This window comes from Fistularia commersonii, chromosome 28 (assembly GCF_037954325.1).
Source record: "Fistularia commersonii isolate RoL2024-O1a breed Wild chromosome 28, RoL_Fcom_v1.0, whole genome shotgun sequence".
Taxonomy (NCBI): Eukaryota; Metazoa; Chordata; class Actinopteri; order Syngnathiformes; family Fistulariidae; genus Fistularia; species Fistularia commersonii.
In genome coordinates, this window is record NC_141311.1 from 132,157 (window position 1) to 149,656 (window position 17,500).

Consider the following 17,500-nt stretch of genomic DNA (forward strand, 5'->3'; position numbering starts at 1 on the left):
CTAGTAATCCCTCGTGGAGACATTGGTTGGCTGCAACGAAGCCATCCTGGATGAACCGTGGGCAGTAGGCTGCCAGGGGAGCGGCGCGGGCTTCAGTGTGGGGGATGTTGGCTTCCAAAGACAATCGCTCGACCTCCCGCGCCACAACGCCCCAAAATCTTCACCCGCGTGGAATCGTACGCGGTCACCGGCGTCGGAACGTAACCGAGGGGGATATCTGTTACTTGTCAGAGTACTGGACAGCGGTGAGACCCGCGATGCCGTCTGGTTCGGAGACGCAGGCGTTCGGGAGAAGACGAGAAGCAGAGACGAGGAGGTTTCGGTTCTCGTAGGGAGTGACGAGGACGGGTCGGAGCGCGAGCTGGTCTGGGCTGGTCGCCCGGAGGCTGGGCGCGGGAGGTCGAGCTCTTCGGAACCGAACGTTCCCGGTCGGATTCCCGGCTCCTCCTAGCGTGTCCGAGTGTTGCTGAGCATCACACCAAAGCCCTCACTGCTCCCAGGCAGCCTACTGCTCATGGTTCATCCACGATGGCTTCATTGCAGAGAACCAATTTCCCCGAAGGGGATTAATACAGGATAAATGATTATTATAAGGTCAGAGAAGCCAGAGGCTCAGAGGGTTAGGGATAGTATTGGTCGAATGACGGTGGGGTCGGAACTGGCCGGCAGGAGGTCGAGAGGAAGACCGAGACTCGACTCGTCGAGGAACTCCGCGACCCAGCTTTATTCGGTGTCCTCTTTAAATCAAATGTGTTTTCAAGCATTCATCCTTGATGTAAAGTTGTCTATAAAAAGCATATAAAACGGAACAAGAAATGTTTGCAGAAGTCACGCGGCCCGTGCTCATTCTGTCGGCCAGCTCCCGCTCAGACACGGGGAGGACAGGGAGACGCCCCGCAGAAAGGCCTCCAGTGGAAATCCAACCAGGGACCTTCTTACTGGGAGGTTAAATTGTCACCGTGCCGTCCATCATACATAGAAAACACGCAGTAAAGCTGCTCCAAACCGCTGTGCAAAAGCACACGTGTCTTCAGCTGAAGCCGGCAGAAACAAACCGATGGAAAAGTGCGAGAGGGTTTCCAGTCAGACGGCAGGTGTGTCCGGCTCCTTGGGCGAACGCGTGCAGACGACCTGCAGCTGCTTGGCCTCAGCTGCTACTGCCATACAAAAACGGCAGTGCACGCGTGTGTGTGAGTTTGTGTGTGCGCGTGCACACAAATCAAAACTGCAGCACCTCCTGGGGGGTGGGCATGAAGTGCTTTTCATAGTTAGATACGAATTGTTCTTCCTCCGACGAGCTCCACGAATCCTCCGCGTTCGGCTCCTTGTTGCTCCTCTCCGAGTCCACCATTTGGCTGTACGCCGTTCTCGCGGGACGCTCGCACTCGGCGGGGCGGTCCGCTCGCAGGGGGCCGTCAGAGGGTGTCTCCGGGGCCGGATGCACTCTGACCACCTCCACCGACGAGATGGCGGGCTGTGGCTCCGGGGCCGGATGTCTCATCCAAGGTGATGGCTGGTTTAACTACGGGGGCATCACATGCAGAGCAGACAAACGTTTGTTGCATTTCATCAGCGCTCACTGGAGTTCAAGCACTTGAAAGTAGGCGGCAGTCAGCATGTGGCACTGGCTGAGCCTCTGACCTGCCAGCAGACTCACCTGAAGCCTCACAAGCTTAAAGATCTTGCTGTTTTTGGGGTCTGGCACTTTCTCATAGAAAATACGGGGCATCGGACAGCAACACTTTTCTCCGACACAAACTCTAAAACACACACACACAACAGCTGTACTTACACAAAGTCGTGTCGATCGTGCGCGTCTAGTTCTAGGACGATAATAAATCCAAAACGATCGAAATCTTGTTCTTGCGAAAGGAAGAGGATATTTCCGATAGATCGATAGAGTTGAGAACGCGAGGACACGGGTGGTGTTCGGAGCGCTCGGGGACGCTAACCTCACCTTACAGAAACAATGCAGCAAATTATAAACAGAAGGCCTGTCCCGAACACGATCAGCAGCGCGTTCCCTGCGAGAGGAGAGAACTGGGATGAGGGAGGCCGAACGATCCACGCGCGTCCTGCTTCCTGAGGTCAATCGAACGCCGCGTACTGTGTGACGTGTGGCTGAACTCCTGCTGAGTTTTGAACTTTGTGGTAAATTTGGCTCCAGGTCCGGCGTCGCTCACGGCCTCGATCCACGCCTCGTACGGCCGTCCCGGCCGGAGACCACGCAGCTCATATGTCATGTTTCTCTGCTTGGACGACGCACTCACGATGTGCACATCTGCAGAGGAGAGCGGCCGCGAGAATTAAGGATACGCGACATTATTTTCCATACGAAGACCTTTCCATTATTATTTTCTTTCAATTAAAAAAAGACGGATGTAATGTGGGACAGTACCGCTCTGTCCATCCACGCCGATCCGATAGTTCAAGATCACCCCGTTCTGCGAGGACAGCGGCAAGGCCTCCCAAAACAGGGTCACGTGTGTGGTTGACACGTGTAAGGATTTCAGCGTCTCCACTCTGGAGGGGACTGAAAGGGAAACCGGGGTTACCGCTGCAGATCGGGCAAAGACACGAGCACGCTCTGCGTACAGGAGGTGAAGAAACATGACTCCGTGACACATTCATTCTTACTTCCATGAGCAGAATAGCTCAGAACTGAGAAGCGCTGGCGGCTCTGATTGCGGTGTGACACTGTGAACAAGAACACCTGGTATGGCGTGTACTTGTGAAATGGACCTGTAGGTGGACACACACACACACACACACACACACACACACACACACACACACACACACACACACACACACACACACACACACTGGTTTGGAGTGGAGACAAATTGGACCTTCCTTTAAGGCATGTTTCAAGTCTGCTTTTCCACCTTCGACCTGCCAGCCCAACTGTCTCTGACTTAAGGTTTTTTGAATTGTTTCTCACGCCTTGAAGCCTTAGAGGCAGCAGCGGTGCTTCTCCCGCCACATTCTTCCTTCAGTTGAATTGTGGAAAGTAGAAAATGCATAAAGACCTTGAACTACAACTGTCGTCGCGCTGCTATTGGCTCTGCTCCAGTGGAATCCCTGTCCTAAGGGACGCCCCGCTTCCTTGCACTGCACCACGTACTCCTTGACAGAGGCGCCGTCCGGGACCGTTTTCCAGGACACGGTCAGGTTGTCGATGTTCATGGAGATGCGGACGCCATCGTCCACTTCCTGCCCTGTGCAGCCACCCGTCACGATCACATTCAACGCGTGTTGCCTCTCTGAACATCCGCCACGCCATTTTCAGGCGGGGACACATTTTTACCGAAGGCTGCGCTTTCAGCGGAGTCAGGATTGCGATTGTGACTTTTATGTGGGGCGGACGGCCGGTACCTGGCACCGTGCGCGGCAGGTGTGAAGGTGCGGTGGTGCCCCGAGAGTTGTAGGCGGCTACGCTGGCCGAGGAGACGTCCGTCAGGGAGGAGTTGAGGTAGCACTGCGTCTCTACACACACCAAGCGGCCGCCGGGCTCGGCGACGGATACGTTCACCAACACGTCCGAGCCGTTGTTGTAAGACAGATGAATTTGATACCCCAGGATGAGACCGTGGGCCTGGGAGGCTGGAAGCTTCTGGAAGGGAGAAGGAGAAGACAGCCTGGGCTCAGGAAACTGACTTCCTACCAGACGCAAGATTCCTCACGCTAGAACTTCCATTTTCCCAGGTTCAGCGGAGACCCTGGCCGGGCGAGAGGGCGCACCGTGACCCCGAGACCCAACAGGGACGGCGGGGAGAGCGTTGAAAACTCACGACCTGGGAGATTCGGGTCCTTCAATCCAGGAGGGTCAGAGAGGTTTCCTTCAGGGTTATTTGCGTACAAAGGTTCCCTGACCTCCTTCACAATGCTCTCCTGTAACTTCCAGAGGATTTCAAATCATTACTGAGGAGCTCCTCAGTCCTTTCCCGCTGATCTCAGATCACGTTTGATTGTTAAAGGTGACTCCTCACTGATCCATGCATGTTCCTAAGTCTCCATCAAGCAACAGGAGGATCTACAGCAGGGGTGTCAAACTCATTTCCCATGGCGGCCACATACGGCCAAGGTAGATGTTAAGTGGGCCGGACCGTTAAAATAATGGCATACTCAGCAATAAATAACCAAAATTTCATGTCTTTCCTCTGTTTTGGTGTAAAGAAGTACAAGAACATGAGGAAAATCTTGGAATTTCATTAACAATCCCTTTACAAAACATTTCATGAAACACCTCATATTTCCTTCGACAAAAGTAAAATTTACATTTTAAAAATTTACATTGCATTGCAAACATGTGATCCTGCGATCCCACTGATCATACAAAGGCACAAAACTTTAACAAGTAATTGGTATTGAAAAATATAGTAATGCACTTTAAGATTAAATGAGACTTATAAAGAAAGGGATTTTTTAACCATTTACACATGTGCATATAAAATCTAAATTGAATCCCTGCCTACACCTTACAAACTAAAAAGAGTGCTATTAAATGTGTAAGGAAGAAAGTATTTACCTGTAAATGTGTAAACTTCATCCATGAAACATGCATACACATGCAATACATACTGAAAATGTATGGAGTTGCATGAACACGTTTGTAGTGAAGCTGGTGACTAACACTAAATTGCATATTTTCGCTAGCAATTAGCTAGCTGGCTTTTACCGCTGCTGCACTGATTTCTCATCTATAGGCGAAAGTGGACGCTGTTTCCTCAGACCTGCCAGTGATTCGTTGATCTTATCTCTTCTCAGTTTCTTTACAAGCTGTCATATTTTCCGTTGTGACATTTTGGCTAATGAGGGCGTAGCAGGGAGGTGGAGAACAGGGTAGAAAAAAACGTCATAAAAAGCTGCAGGTGGTGCATTGATAACGTCTGCTGATTGGTCCGTCTCAGTGATGCGGATTGTCGTCTACGCTGAGCAAAATAATGCGCCCCCTAGCGGAAAATTCTTGAATAGCATTTAATTAAAAAAAAAAAATCCTTGTCTTTTATGCATTTTTTCACTTTCAAAATTATCCTGCGGACCTGGTTGAGCCCCTTTGCGGGTCAGTTTCGGCCCGCGGGCCGTATGTTTGACACCCCTGATCTACAGGCTTGTTCCCCAGCGAGCCCATCAAGTGGAAGGATAGAAAACTAACGTGTTTTCCATGTAGGACAGAAAAAAAGTGAGAAGAGCAAAAGGATCGCGCCGAGTAAGAGCCAAGTAATTCTTCTCCTTGCACACCAAACACACACACACACACACACACACACACACACACACACACACACACACACACACACACACACACACACACACTCCTTCTCCATGGTGACAGCATGAAAGTGAAAGTGAGTGTGTTCTGCCTCCAGAGTCCAGCGTGAGAAGGACAGCTCACCGTGACTCATCCTACCTTCCAGATCACCACACAGTCATACGTGTCGGGGGAAATCCCGCAGTCCCTCCAGACGTCCAGCTCACCGGCAGGACCTAAACGGAGGAGGACGAGGAGGCTGAGATTCAAAGTTCTACGGCCGCTCGCATTCCTCAGCCCGGAGACACTCACTGGTCTCTGGGGTCCGGAGCCTGAGGGTGTCGCTCCAGTCGCTATGGAACCCGGGCCTGTTTATGCAGCGAACCTGACACTCGTAGACGGTCCAGGGCTGCACGCCTTCTTCCAGCTCATACCTGACACTGATGCCGGTCTCCACCTGGGAGGAGAGGAGAACATCGGGGCCTTCCATGGATACTTCGGGACACGTATTCGCGTCTTCGGAGACGGTCGTGATTCCGGCGGCGCCGGTGCCACCATCCGTGACCACCGGCCCACCGGGATCCCGCCAGGATTTTCACGCGGGGCTTTTGAGCACGCGGACAGCGGTCGGGAGAAGACGACCAATCCGTACCGTCACCCAGACGCTGTCCGTCTCCCGCCGATATCGAACTTCACAATTTCCCATGGATAAGTGATTCCCGTCGCAAGCGGGCGTCCAGGATATATCCAGAGGTTCCTGGCTGCTCCAGAACAGGGTGGGAGGCATGGGCTTTGCTGGAGTCAGAGAGAAGAAGGCAAAAGTGAAGCCGTGAGCACCTGACCCACCCGTCAGGCGCCGGCCGGAGGACTCACTGATGTCCCCGGTGTTGAAGCTGATCTCATTGGACCGGGCCGTCAAGTTGGGGCCGCGGACCTGCACCCAAACGCGGAGCTCGCTGTGGCTGGAGAAGCTCGGGCGGGGGATGGACCCGTGCAGACTGGGCCCCGTCCACACCTGGTCCTCTCTGCTCGGGGGGGGGGGGGGGGAGACCGAAGCGTGAAGGCCCACCCGAGGCTTCTTCTCGCGGCTATCTCGCTGTATTTACCCGCCGTCTGCCTTCGCCCAGTGGAGGCTGTAGTTCCTGGGGCCGGGAGCGTCCTGCCACTCGGCCCACGAGCACTGGATGGACCTCTGGTAGCTGCCGGCAGCACAGGGGATGTGGCAAGTGGGAGCAGGAGCTAGAAGACCTGCAGGAGATCACAAAAAGGCCCACTATGGTAAAAGTCAGGAGGTTTACCGCCGCATCCATTTTACATTCATTCCCCATCCATATCCATCCACCCAGCCATCCATCTCGTCCACCACCCCTGAGCCAAAGCTTCTCAAGCCCATGGTAATTCCAGAGAAGCTTGTGATGACCCCAGCTGCGACCGGTGCAGCGGATGAAGAAGCAGACGGAGGAGGACGCTGGAATGCGTGGCCTTCACCAGCGGGGCTCTTTTGGAGCTTCGGGCGACCCGTTGTTCTTCTTTACCCACATCGAGCGCCTTCACAGGAACTTCTCAGAAACTGCAGAGGTTTCTCGGAAGCCTTTGAACATCGCTGCAGAGAAGACCAAGGTGCGACGGCGGTCGTGGGCCAGGCTGAGACGCGTGAGCAGGAAGTGAAGCTGCAGTCTAGCGAGGTTTGGAGGACACGTTATTGAATCCTCCACGCTTCCCCTTTACTGTAAAGCACATGTCAGCTGACAGACGTGCGAAGACACCAGCGTTCCACCCTTCCACCAAACATCTCCCAGGCACGCTGTCCGTCCTCTTGGACATAAACTGATGCCGTAGTGGTAGTAGAAGAAGTAATAGAAGTAGGAGTAGTATTACTATTGGTATAAGCGTTAATATTAGTATTTGGTTTAATATTGGTATTTGTGGCAGTAGTGGAAGCAGGTGTACCTGCAGCAGCAGAAGAAGCCGCCCAGAGCAGCGGCAGGACGGACACAAGCCGCCCTTTCTGTGGAGCGGCCATCCTGGAAGACACGCACGGGAAAACACACACACACACGCAAAAGTCAGCTCGTCAGCGTTGGTCCGCTGCTCCTCCATCTCCTCCTCCTTCTCCTACCTGGGCCTCCTCCTCTCCGTCCTCCGCAGATACTCGAGCGGCGGCAGTGGTTCCCGCAGATCCCCGCACGGAGGAGGACCAGCCGAACACCGCGGACAGCGGGGAGTCTCCGGCTCCGTTCTGCCGGGGAGGAGCTCCCCCTCCCCCTTCCCCTTCCTGGACCGAGGCCGATGACGCCACAGGTCCCGCAGAGCTATGCGGGACGCGGCGGGACGCGGCGGGACGCCCGGCTGCCGTTCGGGAACGAGTCGACTCAAAGAAACGACTCCGCCGGGCCGAACCGGATCCGCAGCCGTTTGCGGAGCGCCGGAAGGGGCGGGGCCTGTCCGGATTGGCGCACCGTGGAGCCAATCACATGCGAGGGCACGCGCGGACCAAACCATTTGGTGGAAGGCGCCAAAAGGCTCCGCTGAGCTTCAGAAAACGTGTCACGTGACCGCAGCGGCTGCAGCGCCTCCTCCAAACGCTGTCTCAGCCTGGAGGACATAAGAATAAGAATAAGAATAAGAACAACTTTATTAATCCCGAAGGAAATTGCAGTGCCAGAGTTACAGAATATAAAACAGTAATAAATAATAAAAGAAAGGCAGAATTAGAAATAAAAATAAACTATAAACTATAAAGTGTTTCAGTGAAACTATAAAGTGTCTTAGTTAGCAGTGATAAACCTATAAGTGTCTTAACATTATAATGTAGCAGTTATGAGATGAGATGAAATATTGCACAGTGTAGCTGTTATGAGATGAAATAATGCACAGTTTCTGAATATTGCACAGAAATGAGATGTTGCACATTTTTGTTTGTTTTTAAGTTAAAGATAGGTTGTTATGGTTGCCGGCGGCTGAATGGAGAGGAATTAAAAAGTCTGATCGCCTCGGGGAGGAAAGACCTCCTGTGGCGTTCAGTGGAGCTCCTCGGTGGTATCAGTCTACGGCTGAAAGAGCTCTGACAGGACGTCAGTGTGGCATGCGGGGGGTGATGGACGTTGTCCATGATGCTGAGGAGCTTCTTCAGCATCCTCCTCTCTGACACCTGCACCACAGACTCCAGCTCCACGCCAGGGACAGACCCAGCTCTCCTGATGAGCTTGTTGAGTCTGTTCGCATCAGCTGTCTTGAGCCTGCTGCCCCAGCACACAACAGCGTAGAAGATGACGCTGGACACCACCGAGTGGTAGAACATCTGCAGCATGGTCCTGCAGACGTTGAAAGATCTGAGCCTCCTGAGGAAGAACAGGCGGCTCTGACCCTTCTTGAAGCTGGCGTTGGTGTTGATAGTCCAGTCCAGTTTATTGTCCAAGTGGACACCCAGGTACTTATAACTGTCCACAATGTCCACCTCTGTACCCCTGATGGTGACTGGGGTCGGATGGGTCCTCTGTTTCCTGAAATCCACCACCAGCTCCTTTGTCTTTGTGACATTGAGCTGGAGGTGGTTCAGTCCACACCACTCCACAAACCTGTCCACCACGCTCCTGTACTCCTCCTCCTGGCCTCCGTTGATGCAGCCCACGATGGCAGAGTCATCTGAGAATTTCTGCAGGTGGCAGGACTGCGAGGAGAACCTGAAGTCTGAGGTGTAGAGCGTGAACAGGAAGGGAGACAGGACTGTCCCCTGTGGACATCACACAAGTCCAAACCTGGGTGTCCACTTGGACAATTAACTGGACCTTGAACACCAACGCCATCTTCAAGAAGGGTCAGAGCCGCCTGTTCTTCCTCAGGAGGCTCAGATCTTCCAACGTCTGCAGGACCATGCTGCAGATGTTTTACCACTCGCTGGTGTCCAGCGTCATCTTCTACCCTGTTGTGTGCTGGGCAGCAGGATCAAGACAGCTGACACCAACAGACTCAGCAAGCTCATCAGGAGAGCTGGATCTGTCCTGGGAGTGGAGCTGGAGTCTGTGGTGCAGGTGTCAGAGAAGCTCCTCAACATCATGGACAACATCCATCACCCCCTGCAGGCCACACTGACGTCCTGTCAGAGCTCCTTCAGTCGTAGACTGATACCACCGAGGAGCTCCACTGAACGCCACAGGAGGTCTTTCCTACCTGAGGCTATCAGACTTTTTAATTCCTCTTCCCTCAGCCGCGGGGAATCTTCAAATTTGTGTACTTAAGACCTAAGAACACTTGATAGCCTTAACCTTGACCATTTATATTTTATTGTATTTCTTATTCTCCCTCCTTCCTACTATTATCTATTATTGTTATGTTTTTACTTGAAACTCTGGCACAACAATTTCCTTCGGGATGAATAAAGTTGTTCTTATCTTATCTTATCTTATTACCGCCGGCTCGCCGTACTGTCACCAAGACCCGAGGGACCCCGAGGGGCGGTGAGGCGCGGTGAGGTGCGGTGAGGTCATGGCATGACGTCATCAGTCAGATTTACAAACATATGCACCCCACGGAGTAGCTTATGCTCCATTTTATTGGCAGCAGTTAACGTGTTTTGTTTAAAATATCATGTCAGCATTCTTTACATATACAAACTGTAGCATAGAAAAAAAGCACATTAAAAAAAAAATGTTATTATCTCTTACCTTTACTTATAAATGAAGTCCATGCGGCGCTGAGCGGTTTTCCTTTAGCTTAGCATTGTGGATGCTGATGTTGAGTCTTTGCTGTTCATTTTTAGTGCGATTTGACTTTGAATGTGAGCGGCCGACCGCTCATGTTTGATTGGCTTCTTTGCAGATTCTTCAGGTCACAATATCCCATTTGACTCCAGACATTGTCCGAAGTTGAGAAAAGAATGCAGGAAAAGCAGAAAAGGTGCTTTCTTACTGGACATCCACACAGCAGCCTTTTCGTTTGAAAAGACAGAGCCTTCCGTCTCCTAGTCTGAAGCAAATTCGTAAGCGCCGGCGTCGGTCTTCCATTACTTATTATCTCCTGCTTCGACTGAAAGTCCAATTTTGGAAATAAAGCCAAGCAAGAGGAAAAAACGACTGGATGGCTGCACTTGACTTGCTAACTGTTTACAGTAGCTTGCTATTGCAAATTCTATTATTCTTTAGCTGAGTAGTAAAAAGGCTCCCTGGGATCAGCGGCGCCCCCTAGCATGAGGCACCGTCACTGCGTGCCTCACTTAGTGTGTCTTCGCTGCTGCTTTACGATCGCTCGGCACGAGAAACACGTTACAGTTGTTATTTTACACATCAGCTAAAGTGTGGAAATTTAGTTCATGTATTAGAGCTTGAAGTCTTTGAAAATTTTAATGGTGACATCCACAGAGACAGCAATGCGGTCTCAGCAGCATAGCATAGCATGGCAGCGCAGTTATTGGGCAATCCATAGCGGCTCCGCTGGCTGCCGCGTCACCGCACGGCTCTTCCTCATATTTATATGCTAAATGTGATTTTTTTTCAGTGATTTTGAAAAAAAAAACACTAAAAATGGTGAAGTTAGGTGGAAAATAACTTTATAGTACAAATCACAGAATAAATAGAACCATTCAAATTATTTTTTCATTTTACTTTTTTTTCTTTCCATGATGCCAGGTGAGGCCTCTACTGACGGCACGACACTGCCGAGGGGTCGCCTGAAGAGCGAGCCAGAGGTCGCCCCCAAACACTGCTGCGCCCCAAACCACAGTGTGTGAGATAAAGGGGAAGGAAGAGTGTGTGCAGGTTATCTGCAGGCCCACACACAGATTCTAGCAGTTTAATCATGCCTTCCTTAGTTTATCAAAGGCAGGGTTTGAAGGCCGGGTCCGCCCGCCCCGACGCCCCTCGGGTCCCGACGGCTCTCCTGTGGTCGCACGCGACAGTTTCCGGCCGCCGACACACACGGCGCCGCTATCAGTTGCCACAGCTACGGTTAACACATACTGCCTTATTTGGCAGTATGTGCTCGGCGTTCGTTTGTGGTTTATTCTTTTTCGATTTGACTGTTTTACTTTGCGAGCAACTTATTAACCTCCGCTTGACTTTGCTCTCTTTTTTTTTATGCCCTTCCTTGCACCGATGTGTGAAAGAACTTTGCACGAGTATGTGCGACTGTGCAATGACAAAAAAGAGATTTTAACTTTTTAACCACAAACATGTTCATGCGCTGTGCACTTTCCCGTCGGGGATTAAACCAGAGTCGAGTAATTGTGATTGCGATTGGGAGTCTGACTTCTGTGTGGTGACCAATGGAGGTCTGAGCAGTGGCTCTGGAGCGGCTTCTGTTTCATCCAGCAGATGTTCAAGCACACACGTGGACCATCCAGCTGGTGAGGAAAAGTCTTTATTGGATGTGTTATAGAGGATGTGAGGGAGAAACCCAGAAGACTTGATGTGTCCGGTAACAAAGCAGATGTGTGAGAGTGTGTGTGTGTGTGTGTGTGTGTGTGTGTGTGTGTGTGTGTGTGTGTGTGTGTGTGTGTGTGTGTGTGTGTGTGTGTGTGTGTGTGTGTGTGTGTGCGTGTGTGTGTGTGTGTGTGTGATGTTGGGAGCAGCTGTCAGCCCTTTCTTTACACTTAATGGCTTTCTTCTTGAAAAAAAAAATGACTTCAGTCTGAAACAGTTGTTGCTCCAGTTTCCTGAAAGTAAGACGGGAAAGACCAGAGGATCCAAACCAGCGGGAGGCAATTCGGTGTGTGTTTATACCACATCTATCTGTGGCTGAGCGTTCTCAGCAGAGGGAGCTGATCTCGCTCTTGCTGCAGCCCCACTTGCAGCAGGCGTTGGACAGCCCCACCACCACGTCGCGCCCCTTGCGGTCCGCCTTGCGCAGCGCTTCCAGTATCTCCTCGGTGATGAAGGAGCGGCCAGGCCTGCTGAAGACGGCGTCCTGGCTCTCGGCGGAGGAGAGTCCCAGGTCGCTGCTCCTCTGAAGGAGGCTCTTCCCCACGGAGGGCCGATTCCAGCCCTCCATGGACTCCTCCTGAGGGAAGCTTAACAGCTCCTCTGAAACATCTGCTACGTGGACATGGACAGTGACGCACATGGCAGAATGGTAACAACTTGATCAAACACACACACACACACACACACACACATACTGTGTCTCACCTGCACTCCTGACAGAGCGCCTCCATCGTGAGCCTCCGCAAGTGAAGATGACTGCGCGGATGAACTCGCGGCCACAGAGCTTGACACCGTATGCCGGGTCGTCCATGGGCTGAGCGGCGGCGGCGGCCAGCAGACACAGAGCCAGGAACGCAGATTTCCACATCGCAGCCAGAAGAAAGCGACGGAGAGACAAGTTTGCAACGGTCCCTTCTTTGCTGGTCCTTGTCTCGAGTGCCTCGGCGTCCTCTCTCCTGCTTCGAGAGCTCTGACTCTGTAGGTGACCCAGGTGTGGTTTATAAAGGGCTCCGGAGCCCTGCACACTGCGCATGGAGAACTTCTCTGAGAGCGTGGAAGATCTGCCAGAGAGATACGGTCGGAGACCTTTAGGAACAATAAAAAGCTGACCAAAGGGGGCAATTAACAAATATGCCAGGTGCTTCCACCGTCCGATGATATTTGACAATGAGTCACCGCTCATTTCCCACTTCTATCTGACGCACGAACACCGTCACAGTTCTGAATCGTGAGCCGGACCGAGTCTGTCCATATCGTCAAAGTCTAAAAGCGTAAACCCCACGATTACGGTGCAAACACTGATCATTTGTGTTTCCAATGTGACCTGGACGTGGGGGACGCCTCCGCTTCCGGTGGAACCTCAGCATGTCCAACGAACCAAGATGCACGGCTGTCGGGCACGACAGCGGACAGCGAACGTCAAGACCGCTCGGAATGGGTGTTGAGGTCGGAGGGTGGAAATCTTTTTGACGGATGGAGAGGCCTCCTCTGCAGGAGGTGGAGTAAAGAGGTTAGGGTCGGGGCGACACAAACCCGGAGAACTACGTTTTCACAACGAATCCGTCCGAACCCGAGAATGTGACGGTGCGTCGGCCCCACGCTAGTTAATCGGTGGTAGTTATTCACGTCAAGGTTTGACCCCCCCAATCCACACCGGGCCCCGCAGCCCCTCCATGGCTGTCACTTTCCTCTCGGATAAATGGCTTATTTTCTCATCTCTTTGCCAAAGGGTGACCAGTGCGCACTGAAACAGGACCGGTGACATTTTCAAAGCCAGATAACACGGGGGTCTTATTGTGAGGGAGACAAAAAGTAAAACGCATTTATCTGTGTGTATCCGTATAGCCAAAGGTCACTCATTTGGGACATTACAATGGGGATGGTGAATGTGTAATTAATGTTTAAAAAAAAAGCAGGAAAACAAAATGACATTTCAGAAGGCTTTCCAGAGTCACCAGAGTGACCTGTGACAGCCGGCGGGAGCAGGCTGGCAAATGTTTTGGACTCGGCGCGGTTTGTGAACTACTATCCGTGAGGACCGACACGCAGACGACTGACAGCTAGAGGAACATCAGAACGCGCAAACGCGCTGGAAGAAGCATTTGCGATGCACTCGGGAGTCAAACATGTCAAGTCCACTTTCAGATTGTTTCACGTTCATTAGATTGGAGCGCCATCAGAAGAAACCTTGCAGAGGCCTCGCGAGGACAAATCTCCTCGGGCAGATACATGGAGCCTTCTCTCCTCCTCTGCGGGGGTTCTTCTCTCCAGAACCATAGATCCCTCATGTCTTGGGCTGAGTCGTCCAAACAGAGCGGACACAGCGTGCCTGTCCTGTGGGGAGCTCATCGACCCGTGGATGGAGACTTCCAGATCAGGGGGTCTTCCTGTCACCACCGTACCCAGTGGGGGGCCTTGCATTTTACACCCAGGCCTTCAGTATAAAAAACATCTTATTATGCAGAAATGCAGTATAAAGAGGGGTGCATCCCACTGACATCCCCCGCAAGTGATCAATTGTGCACCCCAAGTGCCCAAATTCCAAGAGTGTGTAAAACAAGTCCTTATTAGGAAGTAAACGGTGAGTAAATGGTATAAAATGACGGCGCCTCCTCAGCCCGAGGCCAGAACCTCCTTGCCTGCACATCCGCTGGACGCGTCTCAGCGGATGTGCAGAGGCGGTGAACAATCCTTTCGGGGTGACATTCATTCTGGCCCGGGATATCTCGTAAGAGTATTTCCTGAGATTGAATAAACCATTCTTGCTTGATTAGTTCCTGACCATTATGACGTTTTTCCTGAATGAAATCTGAACACACCGGGACAACAAAGTCCGATCCCGTGGCGGGAGCCACAAAAACAGACAATAGCCACAATAAATGCCTTTATATCAAACAGCTGCGACACATAAAATGCACCAATAATAACCTTATAATCTTACAGTATTATTTAGGAATATAGCAGCATTTTACTCACCAAAAATTTAGATCATTTGTAGACAAAATCCATCCTTCTTTCTTATCCGTGCGCTTCGTCTCCAAGCGCTCCCGGCAATACGATTTGCAGTGCACCTCGGAGCCTGGGAGCCAGGGCTACCGGTCGTAGTTCGTGGCTTGAAAACGTCGGACAAATCCTTTCTCTGGTTGTGACAGGTTCGCTAGCTTAGGAGTTGCCCGACATTTCTTTACCATGTCCAGCTTTACTTCAAGAAGATCGCTTTAACAATATATTAGTAACTAAATCTGTTTCTTCTCCTCCTGCAGCCATTGTGGGTTGACAATACCAATATTAAACAAACACAACTATATTCCTGTTTGCAGCTCGCAAGTATGCTTCTCGCTAATACACTTGCCCAATCTGTGACTATGCAATCAGAGGGTGTGAATACGCTGACGTTGCTGTAGCCTGCTCGAGGGCTTTGACGTCGCCAACTCAAAATCTGATTGGTTGAAGCAACAGCGTCATCAACACTTATTTTTTCTGTAAAGGGCTTGCAGAACTGATTGTACTGCTTCTGCCCTCCCGAGGCAGATTTCTTTGACTTTGACCCTGCTTGTCAACAGATGATGACTGAAATGTGATCGGTTGAATGCTTTAAAATGAAAATGCATGTCTGGAAGGGGCACAACCAGGAGTTTCCTGCAATTTCCTTCGGGATTAATAAAGTTGTTCTTATTCTTATTCTTATTCTTAAAAGCTATGAAAGGAAGTGAACAGACCATTTGTAATTATTATGTAAGTATTCATGGACAAAATATAATTAACGTTTGTGAGTCAGATATTTTTTTAGGCCAGCAGAGAAGGCCTTGCAGGCCCTAGCGGCACACCACTGACGGTACCACCCTACAGCTGCATCCCAGGGGTCACCATGAGTGTTCATGGCTGCACTGCGTCAGGACAGGCACGCACACACACGCACACACAGATGATGACAGATGATCTGGTACTTGTGACAGTTCTTAAGCACAAGTGACAGTCAGATCAGGCAACCTCTTTTCAGTCATCCTAAGTAGGACTGTTACAGGTGTTCCCTCAGTCATGCAGCAGTGCTCCTTTATCTGTTATACAAAAGAATTCTCTGGAACTGACTTGATTTATTTCCAATTAACCATCAGCTCAGATCATACTCGGCAAATAATTGTCCTAAAGCTGTGGTGGGCAACGACCCTTCGCCAGGGACTGAGGATGTATTTAATCTTGAAGCTGCACAAGCCGTGCTAGCTGCAGTCCGATAAGACGAGATGAGATATACTTTAGTGATCCGCATAGGGGAAATTCTATTGTTACGAAAGCACAACAGTGACTCTATCAATAAATATAAATAGAGAGACAATTAAAAGACAGCAAAAGTCATCCACAAATAAATAGACAGCAGAGTGAACAACAACTAGGATAAGAATAGACAACAGAATGAAAAAAACAGCAAGGGTGAGAATAGACAAGATGACAACAACAAGGATAAGAACAGAAACAGAGAGTGACAATAACAATGGGAAAAACAAACAGGATGCGGGTGGAGTGAGACCAACAAGGATGAAACAACGGTCTTAGTCCATGACACATGAATGAATGGGTGAGGCAGTGAGCGGGTGAGGTAATGAATGGAGTGAGGCAATAATAATAATAATAAAATAATTTATTCTTCATTAATCCCCATGGAGAAAATTGGTTCCCTGCAATGAGGCCATCAAGGATGAACCATGAGCAGTGGGCTGCCGGTGGAGCGCTGAGGGCTCCAGTGTGTTGAGACGACTGCCCCACCTCCTGGGCCACGCCGCCCCACTGAAAGGTAGCGAATGGAGCTAGTGAATGGGTGAGGAATTAATTGGGGGGTTGGGGAATGGGCAAGGTAGTGAATGGGTGATGTGGTGAACGGGTGAGGTTGTGGTAGCAGCACAGCTGCAGCTCAGGCCAGTCAGAGTTGTGTGTGTTCTCCAGTCTGATAGTAGCTAGTGAACGGGTGAGGTTGTGGTAGCAGGACAGCTGCAGCTCAGGCCGGTGTGTGTTCTCCAGTCTGATGTCCGTGGACACAAGGGAGCGTCTCAAGCGTCGGGTTGAACCGTCGGCCGAAGGAGCCGCACATGGGCCGCAGCTGGTGGTGCAGGGATGGTCCAGGATAGCTCCCGGTTTGTCCTTCACCCTCCCCGCTGCCGCCCGTTGAGCCGGTCCAGGTTCAGTCCCGCCACCGAGCAGGCTTTCCTCACTCGCTTATTGAGCCAGCGGACCTCAGGGGTCCCGGCGCCGTCCCACCGGCACACTATAGCCAAGAAGGTAGAAGGTAGAATGTGTTGAAGGGCCCGCTACAGACACCAAAGGGCCTCAGTCTCCTCAAGAAGAACATCCTGCTCTGACCCTTCCTGTAGAGAGCATCCGTGTCATGTGTCCAATCCAGTTTATTGTTCATGTGGACCCAAGGTACTTGTAGGAGTCCACTATCTTCACCTCTTTACCCTAGAGGGTGATTGGTACATGTCCGATTCTTCCTGATCTCCAAAACCACCTCCTCGGTCTTGGAATTTTGGTTGCTCCACTCAAGAAAACTTGCAATCAGACCTCTGTGCTCCTCCTTGTCCTCATTGTCTATGCATGCAACGAAGCATGTGGTCTGATGTAGTGCTAGCTGCAGTCAGATGTCATGCTAGCTGTTGTCAGATATAGTGCTAGCTGCAGTGAGATGCAAGCTGCTGTCAGATATAGTCCTAGCTGCAGACAAATGCTAGCCGTGGTCAGATATAGTGCTAACTGCAGTAAGGTGCCAGCTGTGGTCAGATGCCAGCTGCGGTCAGATATAGTGCTAGCTGCAGGCAGGCGCTAGCGGATAGAGAGCTAG

General features: G+C 51.1%; 2 protein-coding genes across 4 annotated transcripts; both read right to left on the reverse strand.

Annotated features, from left to right (window-relative positions):
- Positions 1-700: 700 nt before the first annotated feature.
- il12rb2l (interleukin 12 receptor, beta 2a, like) lies at positions 701-7,630 on the reverse strand. Its single transcript, XM_086176492.1, has 15 exons — positions 7,374-7,630; positions 7,205-7,278; positions 6,361-6,502; positions 6,128-6,279; positions 5,907-6,049; positions 5,567-5,711; positions 5,414-5,490; positions 3,379-3,616; positions 3,033-3,221; positions 2,638-2,742; positions 2,399-2,533; positions 2,108-2,281; positions 1,958-2,024; positions 1,658-1,760; positions 701-1,522 (listed from the first exon to the last, which is right to left on the reverse strand). The coding sequence occupies exons 2-15, from the start codon at positions 7,275-7,277 to the stop codon at positions 1,220-1,222; spliced, it is 2,046 nt and encodes a 681-aa protein (XP_086032618.1). The 5' UTR covers position 7,278; positions 7,374-7,630; the 3' UTR covers positions 701-1,219.
- A 3,884-nt stretch (positions 7,631-11,514) lies between these two features.
- Positions 11,515-17,494, reverse strand: LOC147217028 (relaxin-3-like). 3 transcript variants are annotated; one of them, XM_086175657.1, is made up of 3 exons: positions 14,647-17,494; positions 12,376-12,731; positions 11,515-12,279 (listed from the first exon to the last, which is right to left on the reverse strand). In XM_086175657.1, exons 2-3 carry the CDS (start codon positions 12,701-12,703, stop codon positions 11,996-11,998), a joined length of 612 nt encoding a protein of 203 aa, XP_086031783.1. In that variant the 5' UTR covers positions 12,704-12,731; positions 14,647-17,494; the 3' UTR covers positions 11,515-11,995. The 3 variants fall into 3 exon arrangements, with proteins under 3 accessions (XP_086031783.1, XP_086031781.1, XP_086031782.1); XM_086175655.1 differs by having other exon boundaries at positions 11,515-12,282; XM_086175656.1 differs by lacking the exon at positions 14,647-17,494 and having other exon boundaries at positions 11,515-12,282; positions 12,376-12,842.
- Positions 17,495-17,500: the final 6 nt, after the last annotated feature.